The sequence below is a fragment of the Zingiber officinale genome, chromosome 9B, assembly GCF_018446385.1.
Source record: "Zingiber officinale cultivar Zhangliang chromosome 9B, Zo_v1.1, whole genome shotgun sequence".
NCBI classification, from domain to species: Eukaryota; Viridiplantae; Streptophyta; class Magnoliopsida; order Zingiberales; family Zingiberaceae; genus Zingiber; species Zingiber officinale.
In genome coordinates this window covers 117268908-117281931 of record NC_056003.1, presented here as the reverse complement: position 1 = coordinate 117281931, position 13024 = coordinate 117268908, and the positions used below count along the sequence as shown (strand labels likewise).

Here is a 13024-nt window from a genome sequence, read left to right as displayed (position 1 = left end):
TCGTGGCATCCTTAATGAACTGATATCTATCATTCTATAAGATCACCAAATATCAGACTTAAATACTTCAATCGCGATCTACATTCAAAAAGCCATCCACTTAATTTAGATGTTGTCTACATCTAAACCATGCCATACTAGTTGGTCTTTCCAATTGTTGTAGTGCAAATTATCTCTACCCAATAGAAGAAACTACTCGCATTGATGCTCAAGCCAAACATGTGGTTGCAACCCAGCTTAAATATCAACTCTATCGTTTTTTTTCCATTTGTCTACATGGCTTTCACTTTTTATAACAAAATACACTTTCTTATTCTGATCCTAGCAAGTTAATAAACCTAATATTGAGATATTGTGCAACATTCCTTGAATCATGTATTCAATTGATAAACTAAACACTGTTATTTCACCATAAACTCCTCATAAAAAAGTATAACAGACATCTAAAAGAAGAAAGTAGAAAAAGCAATCACACGAAATGAAATCCAAACAACCATTAACAGTTGATTCAAAGAGAACAGAACTGAGAGCAAACTAGTTTGACTTTCATTGTCTAACTTCAAAAGCAAAACAATAAATGAACTCAAAATAACTGACATAGAACAAGGATAGAACACTATAACCTTGTCATTTAATCGAACAAGCTAAAGCCCATATCCTGCAATGAAAAGGACCAAAACGAAGTCAATAACCATAATGATTGAAAAAAAAGGTTTTTCCCAGCATTAAACCAAGAAAAAACCCAAATTCATGTTGGTGATGTAAATTATCAAGAAGGAGAGGCTCACATCGTCAGATTCCTCTTTCTCTTCCACCTTCTCTTCCTTCTTAGGTTCCTCCGCCGCAGGAGCAGCTCCCGCGCCACCTCCAGAGGCGGCAACCGCGACGGCGGCCACTGCGCCGCCGGTAGGAACAGAGGCGAACTTCTCCCGCCCGGCGGCGATCAACTCCGTGATGTCCTTGCCCTTGACTTCCGCGAGGAAATGGTTGATCCTCTTATCGTCCGATTCCGCTCCGACTGAAAACCAGAAACACGGATCAAGATCAACTAAACCAAGACAAATAAGAGAGCGATTAGGAGACCAAATAAAGTTGGACCTGAGTCGAGGATGGATCTGATATCACCGGCGGAGGGATTGGAGTTTCCGCCGAGGACGGCGAGGAGATAAGCTGCCACCACCTTCATTTCTGCTTCGAGGTTACCGACGCCGCCGCAACCGTGGTGAGGCCTCAGGAGTTTGGGTGTGTAGAAGCGAGAAAGGAAAAGGCTTTGTGTGAATATATATAGACCGAGCGAACTGCAAACCCTAGAATTGCGTCATCTGTGACCGCGGAATAGTTTTCACTAAAGATGCTCCAACCTGAGCTGAGTTATGACCCGATTCACCGCATCAAATGCAGGCCCTGCTTGACTCGAAAAAGGAAGCCGATGGATTGTTAAATGAAAATAGAAGCCCATCCACTGCCGGGGCTAATCCTCTCGTCCAGAGAAAATGAATTACTTGTAATTATGATTAGATTATAATTATGATTTGATAGTAATATAAATTATAATTAGTTGTGATCTTTTTTTTTTTTTATTCACTATTCTCCTAGGTTATAATTTAACCCAAAACACCTCAACCCGAACCCGAACCCGACCAACCCGATCAACCCGAACCCGACCCATATAACCCGAAAATCCGATTCAAAACGACTTTTTTGGGCTATTTTCCCTATAATTCTTCACTTTTATCTCAATATTCCATCATTATCATACAAACATGATATTAATATACATAAAAACATCTAAATTTTTAAAATAAAAGTTCATTTTTGACACCCCTAATAGTGGACAAGTGGTCAGGCAGTCTGACACCGATTGAGGGGTCTTTTGTTCGGCCACCCACCCTAACTCAAACTATAACCTGAGGGACAATGAACCCAGGAAGAGATCACAACTAATTACAGTCATATCGTGACCACGATCCAGTTGCAATTACAAGTGGTCCAATCTGTGTTCCACTTTTTTTGTAGACTAAGAGATCTGGGCTCCATCCACTTGCACTTATTGTAGCATCATCCATATTCATTGCAACCCACATGAGTTGGCATAGTTGGTAATTATATGGATACTCCAATAGATTTTAGGATCAATTTTAAGTGAGTATAAAATGAATCCAGATTCTCTAATCCGTAATTTCTGATCCCTTTCATAATTTACACATTGAATCATAGTTGAAATCCGGGCAAAATTGATTGCGATGTCCCCTGGGTTTACCTTCACATCTAAGTTATGGTCTAGCCAGGTGGTCGAAGGCCGCTAGTTATGGGCGGATTGTATGGTGTTGAGAAGGGAGCAGCCCGCTCATCGTCGGCGACCTCCGGTCGTATGACTCGACTCAAAACTATAACCTAGATAGAAAAGTGAACCCAAGAGAGATCGCAGTCAATTTTAGCCGGATTCCGATCACGATCCGACGTGCAAATTATTGAAAGAACCAAGAAGGGACTAGGGATTATTGACCAGAGGATCTGGTCTGGTACAAAATATCTTGTTGGATGTCTAACCTCCCCCATACAAAGAATTATTATGCTAGAACAAAATATTCCTCGTAATTTATCTACATGTATCTAATCAGAAGGCCAACGATACTAGGCCGCTTGGTTGAGTATTTTTCACATTTTGCTCCAATTTATATTCATTGTGGCATTGGGGTTACCGTGTAGTAGTTAGGTCTTCTAAGTGGTTAATCAGGGTTTAGGGGATCTAATATTAGAATCAGAATGTGGTGTACTGCAATGATTTTCCTCTAGTGGGATTACAACCCTAAGAGCATTGGCTATTTGGATTAGCTTTCGTGAGCGCTTCCCAATTTATCCTAGTGGTTGTTGGAAAATTTATGTGGGGCTCCAAGATTAATCGGTTCAAAGAGCTGAATATCTAAATTACCAAAAATAAAATCTATATTTATTACGACGGCCACATAACTCGTATGCTCCGACTCATAATTATAGTCAAGGAACCAATAGAGATGTACCAATAAAGTAAAAGATGATTTCATTCACCCCGAGCATTCCTCATTATCGGTCTCATATGAAGGGAAGTAAATCACATATTGAGCGACTTCCTAGGTAGGAGGATATTTAATCCTCATAGGAATGAACCATGCGGGAATTGACCATTGGCCGATAAAATAATTTTATCAACCGAATATCAACTCGACTATATCAAGAAGACTCAACAAAAATATATCAATTATAGTTTAAAAAGGTGATTACGCTCATCCTAAGCACCATTCATAGCCTGTCTCTAGGTTATATGAAGAGAAATAAATTACGGGGTTAGTTTTTACCCTACTTGTTGGAGTGTATACTAAAAGCCTAGCTTTTGTATAAACATTTATAAGAATCACATTAGTCAAGTGTCTACATTTATATATACCAAATGTAGATGTTCTTAATCTTTTTAGTTAATACAGGCACATAACAACAATCGTCTAACTCTAGTACAAGCCTAGAGGGCAGAGATAGAAAGTAAGTCCCTACAGCAACAGCAGCAACCCGTGCTCCATTGCCTACTCGTAGGTCCACCTCGCCCTTTGTCAATGCCCTGCTATTTCTCAGCGCCTGCACATCAGTACAAATGTGAGAAGCACATCTAGTATCTAATACCCATGATGTAGAAATAGATAGATTGACTTCTATAACATATATACCTGAAGTGGAAGTCTCACTTCGCTTCTTCTTAAGATCCTCCAAGTATATCTTGCAGTTCCTCTTCCAGTGCCCGGTCTGACCGCAGTGGAAGCAGGTAGCATCCTTGGCAACCCCTCCTTTAGGCTTCAGTGCCTTGCCTTTGCCCTTGACTTGGGACTTTCCCTTGCCTTTGGGCTTGCCCTTGCCTTATGTTTCTGAACCATCAGAACAATGTTGGGCTTAGCCTTCTTAAGATTTAGCTCAGCAGTTCTCAACATGCTAAGCAGCTCGGGCAGTGGCTTGTCAATCTCGTTCATATTGTAGTTTATAACGAATTGACTGTAGCTATCCGGCAAGGATTGCAAGATCAGGTCAGTAGCCAGCTCTTGGCAAAGAGGGAACCCCAACCTTTTTAGGTTCTCAATGTACCCAATCATTTTGAGTACATATGGGCCTACAGGGGCCCCGTCTGACATCTTGCACTGAAACAGTGCCCTTGAGATCTCAAATCTCTCATGCCTCGCTTGACCTTGATACAGTTGACGAAGATGTTCAACCATATCGTAAGCGCTCATTAACTCATGTTGCTTCTGAAGCTCAGAGTTCATGGTCGCGAGCATTAGACATGACACATCTAATGCGTCATCTTGATGCTTCTTGTAAGCATCTTTGTCAGCTCGCGGGGCATTGGCAGGAGGAGCCTCCGGAATAGGCTGCTCCAGAACGTACAGTTTACATTCTTGGTGTACCAGTTCAGGAAGTTTGCTCCGTTGAGCTTGTCCTTCTCAAGGACAGATCGCAGAGAGAAGGTGTTCGTATTCGACGTCATGGTAATCTACAACAGAAATAAAAGCAGAAATAAATACCATATTCTAAATCATTTAATTAGGCCTTTAAGTAAATGATGCTCCCACTGAATTCTATAATTCATGTGGGACAAGATCCATATCATACTAACCCTTGAGTTGGCTTTGGCTAATATGCCCAAGACTTAGTATGATCGGTAGGTAACGATTACCAATTACATCTCTATGCAACTCTTGTTTATAGGATAAAATCCGCATTTATATTAAAACTCGAGTTAGCTTTGGCTAATAAGCCCGAGAATCAATATAAACGTGATTTTGTCCTACCTTTCCAACCATTGGAAGAATGCCTATAGTTGTACTCGATCCAACCGAGTAAACTAGGAATACTCAATCTAATTGAGTTTGTATTCACACATGCGTTGATAGGCAGGACCAAGATTGTCCCTCCGTACCCTACCAAGATAGTATGTGTTGCTCTGCTTTGGCAGATTCAACAATAGCATGCGATCGAGGTAGTGGTAGGTATCACGGCATGGTAGGCATTAGAGTTGACGTAATTTAGATCTAATTTAAACGTCGATGTGTATCAAATACACGATAGATCTAATCTATTCGATAGAGTGCATCTTGTACACGATGTAGATCTAATATAATCGTAAGGGTGCATCTTGTGCACGATTTAGATCTAATATAATCGTAAGGCACTAATTAATTACTAAATTATGCATCACATACACAAAATCAATTAATTAAACAATTTTTTGTGATTTAGTCATGGCCCTACTACGATCTTCTCAAGCCAATGAGAAGATCGGATGGTCAACCTAGGGTCAACAGCTTCTTAAGCGCTTTCCTTTTGACCACCTTGTGTTGCTCGCGCCCTCCTTGTAACTCCGTCTCGAGTGGACCTTCCACCGCTCCAATTTTGTACATTACAATTTTTGAAACTCGAGTTACATTCGAGTCTAAATCTAATTTACAACAAGAATATATAAAAGAGAGGCACGACGCGCAGGTCGCGAATGATATACAACACACGCAAACACAAATGACGGCGCGCAGGCCATATTATGAATTACAACACATTTCCAAATCTAATTTGGGTCGTTTGGGCCATGACAATCATAAAATTAATATATAATTCAAAATTATATATTTCTGTAATTTTTCATAATTTTACAGATTTTATGAGTAAATTTTTCCCGGCGGTCCCGATTAGCGATTTCGGGCGCAATCGCGGAGCAAATCCCCTTGCGGGGTTAGGGGCAGTACCCCTACCCGCGATCTAACCATCGCGAGTTGCTCCTAAGCGATCCAAGAGCGCCTTATCCCGCTGTCCCAAAAAGATTTGGGTCGAAACGATGCCATTTCGGGAAAAACTTCTCGGTAGTCGAAGCCTACAAGTGTATAAACACTTGTACTTCGCTTCTACGAGAAAAATTACTCTTAAAACTATAAAACCCATAAATTTACAGAAATGTACAGAAGCTTTAATTTTTTATAAAAATCAAATTAAACTCGTACAAGCTTCGCACGTGGCTCTGATACCACTGTTGGATTTTTCGGTTTTCGCGTCGCGAAAACCTCGAATCACCCTAGCCAACGGATCTCGTGCGAAGAAAAATTTGAAAACATACGAGTACGAGTTACAAAACTTCTAGATCTACATGATGAAGATCTTTACCCTTGTTGCGTGCCCTTTTGCGTATCTCGCTCGTCCTCGGTACGTCGGATCTCGAAGTTGTCAATGTAGACAACTCTCTACACGTATCCACACGAACACACTAGGTGGAGGTGACCAAAAACCAAGGTGTGCTAGCACCTATGTGGTTCGGCCAAGGAAGGAGGAGAGGGAGAGCTTGAGAGGAAGAAGATGTAAAATTCCACACTTGAATGAATAATCAAAATCAATTCACACCCCATTCAAAATGTGGCCAGCCACCTTTCTCATGTGTAACTCCCCTCATTAATGCATTAAGTTGTCATCAAGGAGAGAATGTAACCTCCATGAGGTGGCACTCACTAGTAACTCCCATGAGGTGGCAACCATGATGATGTGGAGTAACATCATTAGTCCACATCAATGCCGACTCACCAATGAGGTGGCATAAAGACAAGTCAAACTAGACTTTTAATCTTCCTCTCAAGTCAAGTCAAACTTGACCAAATCTCTTCCATGGTTGATATAATCTAACCATTTGATTCAAGCCAATTTAATATATAATGAATCTAATTCATTAAATTAAATTGATTCAATGAGTCATAATCTAAATTAGACTCATTGAACACATGAATCAACTTGAGTCCAACTCAAGTTAGCCCAATTAGGATTACTCTTAATCCAATTTGATTCATCAAATGAATCTAATCCTCTTGGTTCATCATATGAACCTAATCTCCATCTAATTGCCCTTAGTGTGTGACCCTATAGGTTCTTGTAACGTTGGCAATGCCCTAAACCCATTTAGGAGCATAAGTAATGAGCGGTATCTAGCAACACATCATTACTACCCAAGTTACAAGAATGTCGAGATCCGACATCACCTTGTGACTACTAATTGTGACTCCTCACAAAATATGACAAGTGTCCTTCTATCCTAGACATCTCGATTGATCAATGTGAGGCATAGACCGTGTCATCATCTGACCAATCTAAATCTTGAACTCCAAGTAGACTCACTAAATCAAATGAGCTCAATATCCTATATTGACTCATTTGGGCATGGTCATGCACTTCGTGGTCTCACTCTATCAAGAATACTGATGTCTCTCCCGTCATATAGGAGGGATAGATCCCATCTATATCACTCACATCCCTCTGCATAATTTGATATATACCCAGTAATCGTCTTTATAGTCCACCCAGTTACGGGTGACGTTTGACGAAACCAAAGTACATAACTCCTTATGTAGGGATATATGGTGACTTCAGGTCTAAGGACTAGTAGTCATACTAATAGCCACATGAGAAAGTATATGACACTCATATAACGATCCATGATACTTTCTCATGGCGGGTCATTCAGTATACATTCTCTAATGTATACCCATGTGTCAACTTGATATCTCTATATCCATGACTTGTGAGATCAAGTCATCGAGTTGACCTACATGCTAGTCTTATTGCATTAACATTGTCCCTGAATGTTAATACTCGACTAGGAATGATTAAGAGTAGTGTTCCCTATATCATCTCACTATCGGTTCAATTAACCGATTGATATAGGTGAGAACTATCTACTCAAGGACATTATTATACTTAGTTTATTTGGCACCAATACAAGTAAGTATAATAACCAAAATCCAAATGTCTTTATTTATATAGAATATGATACAATAAGTCCAAAAATACAATCATCAAATGATTGGCTCTAGGGCTCTAGCTAACACGAACATCACTAGTAATTCAAGCATCACAAGCATTCGAGAATGCCTTGCATGATAATCAAATCCTCGTTGCATGGGTTACTTGCTTTTTGCTTACCATCGCATCATTCTTGGGGGCACGCATGATGTTTTTTTAATCGAGGTATTCAACTCTTTGAACTAATTAATTCTGGAGATGATCGACTTTGTCCAACCTCATGAAATTTTTTCATCAGTCACTAGGTAAATTTAAAAGCGCTCATGCTCACGAAATCTCATCTAAGCGGTCAACTTTCTTAAGTGCACGACAACACAATTGGAATTCAAATCTTAGATGTCTGATTAACCACTTAAAGGTCTAATCGCTATATCATAACTCGAGGGCATGTATGACGTATTTTTTTTTTATAATTCAAGTATCTAGCTTTTCGAATCGATTAATTCAGGAGATGATCGTCTAATCTCATAAAAAAAATTTATCGATCATCAGGATAAATCGAAAAATATTAATGAAAAATATTAATGGAGAGATATGATGCATTTTATATCTAGATGTCAATAACATAAGTCGGGAATTTCAAAGACAGACAATATTAATCAAAGGTTGTGCGTTCATCGCGGATGCAGAACCCATATGCTCCTACCCACAATTCTCTGTGGAGGAACTAATAAAACCGTATCAAGATCCCCATTTAGCAAAGTTAACTCACCATAGATAGTTTTCTCAATCTCCTTATCGAAATCTAACTGATCTCCGATCCTCTCGCTCCATCTCTCGTAAAAAATAGTAGAAGAAGACATGGAAGAAGAAGAAGAAGGAAGACGACAGGCAAAAGAGGAGAGGGAGAAGAAGATGCTCCATGGAATACGCCACTTTCAGAGATCTTGAAGGAGATCACTTCGCCTTCGGATCCCATTTCGATTCCCCCAAGAGCATCTCCGCCGCCCCTCGCCCTCTCCCGGCTCTGTCCCCATGCAATGGCAGCTGCGGCGGCGACGACGACGGTGAGGAGGAGGAGGAGGTGTACATCGACGCGGACTTCCAGTTCGACCTCCTGCTCACCGATCTAGAGGACGACGGCCGGCTCATCCCCGCCGACAAGATCTTCTTCCAGGGCCGCATCCGCCCGCTCTACCCTTCCTTCGACGACGACGACGAAGACGACGACGCAGCGTCGAACGAAGAAGAGGTCAATGGAAGTCCGGTCGAGGCGGACGGAGCTCTGCGGCAGGGCTTCAAGGGGATTCCGCCGGAGAGCTACTGCATTCGGCCTCCGAGGTCAGAGAAGCTGGTCCACGGCCAGCACAAGAAATGGCCCTCCATGGGCTTCCTGCACCGGTGGCAGCTCGGCGACTTGATCTTCAAGCGGCACCGTAACGATCGGAAGGAGAAGCAGGAGCTGGCGGCGGTGGCGGCGGCTCCTCATGAGGCGGTGAAGAAGGCGGGGAAGAAGAAGAAGGCGGTGGACAAGACGAAAGACAAGAAGAGGAGGCCATAGCAATTTGCCATTGCATTAATCAAGACTTCTAAATCTTATTAATTATTAAGTTTAAGAAAAAAAAAGAAAGATTGATGATGATGATTATTATGAGTTGAATTTTTAGAGTTTAGCTTTGTTTGTTTATGTTTATTTTACTTATTGAGGTTATTCGAACTTGTTCATTAAAAATCTGATGGAGTTTGAGCGGCTCAAGTAAATTTACTAATGTTTAAGTTTATTTATTTTATATTATTCATTTATTATATTTGATGCGATGATAAAGAGAGGTCCACCTTGGGAAAGGTCGTCGCCACAAGGGGGCAAAGTCAAGGCGGTCAACACCCCTATCACTGGCCGGGCGGGCGAGTGATTTGCCCGACCGAAATATGAAAGACTCGATCTGACATCATCACTAGTTCGACCACCAGCTGAGCTAAGACGCTCAAGACAGGAATGAACATCAAAGTGTCTGCAGATGCAGACCGAGCGGCTACCCCGCTACATTAATACTCAGATTAGTGAAGTAGAGTCACGATCGAGCAAACCACACGCGGACAACACTACTACTGCCGAGCGGCTATCCCGCTCGGTCAAGATACATGTACAGCAACTAGACAGTGGAAGTATTGGCCGAACGACTACCCCGTTCGGTAAAGTAGTCGATCCATCAACTAGACAACGGAGACTCCAACCGAGCGACCATCTTGCTCGGCCCCGCAATGAGCGACACTGGGACAAGGAACTTTCATCCGAGCGGCCACTCCGTTCGGCTGAGCAACAGGCAGCAGGATATCCTTCGACATCCTTTTGAGAGTTAGTGTTGTCGACGGGTGGCGGGGTCAAACAAAAGATCGTACGATGGAAGTTTTCACTGTCACTTCAAAGATATGCTCGGCTCATTAAGGTACTGCGTCAGGGACACTTTACTGACATGTTTCTTCAGAGAAAGCTTGAGATTGCGTGCCTGCTTTAAGAAGCGTGCATACACGCTATAGGAGCCCTATATAAAGGGGGTCCAAACATCGATGGAGGTATGCTTTTCTCACGATTTCTACAGTTGCACTACAGTTTCCCTTGCTTCTCACTTCGCCGAAGATTGACTTGAACGTTGGAGGGTCATCGTCAGGGATCCCTTCCCTAACTCGGCACTGACACTGCTTGTGTTAATGACGGAAGCAAAGTCCCTCAAAGGTCAGCAAGAGCGCCACGTCCTCAATATCCACCTCCTCAATTTTCGGACAAGATGAATATTATTATAATAAAAAAAATGATTATATTCATCCTAAATTTTCTTTACCATCTTTCTAATCGTCCCTAGATGATCAAAATTTCAATCGCTAATTCGTTCAAGTATGCATGGCTCCGACGAGCATGTGCCTCTAGCTTACTCAATTGGAGTGGATTTGATCCCCGACCTACGCTGAGTTCATGTGATTTTACATGAAATTCCTTTCATAAACTAAATATTCGTGTTCGATCGATTGTCAAGCTTTTACTTTGACTTTGTCATGAAATTGTCAGAAAGACAAACAAAATTTAACACAATTCAACAAACAACAGCTTCAACTTAAGACCTTTAATTAGAAATTGACCGTCTAATTCCCACAATGGCACGTTCCTTTGATTAGCTGACCGTGTACCATAACGAATTTTTATTAGTCAACACCAACTAAGGGAGGTCAAAAATATTAAAATTTCTTAGAATCTTTCATCATGACAAAAGATGAATACGATTCATCAACATCCTCATCAACCTATTCTAAAGCCAACTAATATAGAGGAAGTAAATCATGAATAACTATTAACCTGACTAGCACATAACCCTATGTTTGGGAAGAGGTGAGTAAAAGGGAGGGAAGGGTAAACATGAGGAAAAAGAATTTTTATACTTGTTTCGGAGAGAGTGAGTCATGGAGGGGAAGGAGAGAGAAGGGTAAAGCTTCCCCTTGCATGCTCGGGAATCAGCGAAATTTCTTACACCCTAATTTGGGGTGTAAGGAAGGGGAAGAAGAAATTATTCTAATTTTATTTTTTTTTATTTTTTCACATGCAGATTTATTAAAAAAATAAGAGGATATTTTTTGTAAATTTGTATATTTAACCATCATTTCCATCCCTTTCCTTTCAAATGAACTTTCCCTCCCTTCCAAATAAGGGTAAGATAGATATATTACTTTCCCTTCCTTCCCCTCCCTTCCCCTTCCATTAATGAACTTTGCCTCACTCCATCCAAACAGAGGCTAAGAGAGATATTTATCTCGATTTTATCAAAATTTAAACCCTAAATTTTATAGTAGAAATATCTCACTAATCACTGGACTATTCCGAAAGAACTTTTTAAAATCTTTCACTAAGAGGTGACAATTGGATAGGATCGTTTTCTACTTAAGATCATTCGTGACCCGATTTGATTCGCCCTCGTGCCTAGCATTGACTTGAACTTCAATCGATCTATACCAAACTTAAATCGGATGAATTAAAATATATGATTTAGAATTTAGGATTTTTAACACCCCTTATAAAAAGTCATTGACTTCAACTTCACATGAGCCATTAGAATCGTCCACCTCCTTTCCTCCCCTTTTCTATATAAACACCACCCCCATCCTACCTTTCTCATCTCCCTCCTTCCTTATTCGCCTAGCCATTATGTCAAACTTTACTGACATGTTGATCGGGGAGCTAGAGAAGCTACGCAAGAATAAGGGTGAGGTGGTTCTCTCAGAGAAGGTGAGACCGAGGGCAGAGATCGACAAACAGAAGGAGCTCTCCCTCGATTGCTCGGCCGAGCTAACTCGGGCCTCGGCTACCAACAGTTCCTCCAAGGATCGGTCCGGTTCGATTTGGTTCTTGAACTTTGCAGTGTAAATATAGACGGGCATGGTATTGTATGGTACAGATTTTATAGTGATTTTCTCCAAATATTTTTGCTATTAATTAAGCGATACGATTTAATAATCTTTGGTGCAGTTAATGTTTGAATATGTTTAAATACGACTAAAACAGCTTAACAACGTCGTTGGGCTCCAACGACGTCCTCATCACGTAGCTTATAATCGTGCTTCATCTCTTTGATATTATTTTATAATTTCATATATTTTTATTTATTTATTTACTTTCTCGACGATATTACTTGTAGCCGTGTCAACCGTTAAAAGCGATCTAGATCACTCATTTAATTGAAACTTGTTTAAAATTAACTAATTATATAACAGTAGATTGTATGGGTAGGAATACAATCAAAATTTAATATCAGAAATTCATTAAAAAAAAAATTATGAATTTAAAAGCGGAAGATATATATCTCTATTAGTATATAATTTTTTTATAGAACTTAAAGAATAAATCTATGCGACTTTAAATCTAATATGAATAATCTCATATTATTAGAAATACTTAAATTTTTTTGTCCTAATAAACAGTAAATTATTTTGGAGGACTTACATCAAAAGGAGCAAAAGTCTAGAGCTGCAAAGATGTCTTTAAAAGAGCCCATAGTATTACTCGACCATCCTACTATGAAGGAAACAACTTCACATATTGGAAGAGTTGCATGGAGAACTACCTTATGATTGGAATCGTAACTAGTTCTTTGTGACCGAGGGCTTCATTGTGCCAACTTCGGAAGATGGAAAAAAATTCTAGAATCCTCTCAATGGTCTGCTTCACAAAAGTAAAAGTCACAAGCAA

General features: G+C 40.4%; 2 protein-coding genes across 2 annotated transcripts; one reads left to right on the top strand and one right to left on the bottom strand.

Moving 5' to 3' along the window:
- Positions 1-479: 479 nt before the first annotated feature.
- On the bottom strand, positions 480-1259 carry LOC122025616 (60S acidic ribosomal protein P2B-like). Its single transcript, XM_042584452.1, has 3 exons — positions 1099-1259; positions 789-1018; positions 480-658 (listed from the first exon to the last, which is right to left on the bottom strand). Exons 1-3 carry the CDS (start codon positions 1184-1186, stop codon positions 632-634), a joined length of 345 nt encoding a protein of 114 aa, XP_042440386.1. The 5' UTR covers positions 1187-1259; the 3' UTR covers positions 480-631.
- A 7454-nt stretch (positions 1260-8713) lies between these two features.
- Positions 8714-9352, top strand: LOC122023329. The gene has a single exon (XM_042581383.1). It carries the CDS (start codon positions 8714-8716, stop codon positions 9350-9352), a length of 639 nt encoding a protein of 212 aa, XP_042437317.1.
- The last annotated feature ends 3672 nt before the right edge of the window (positions 9353-13024 follow it).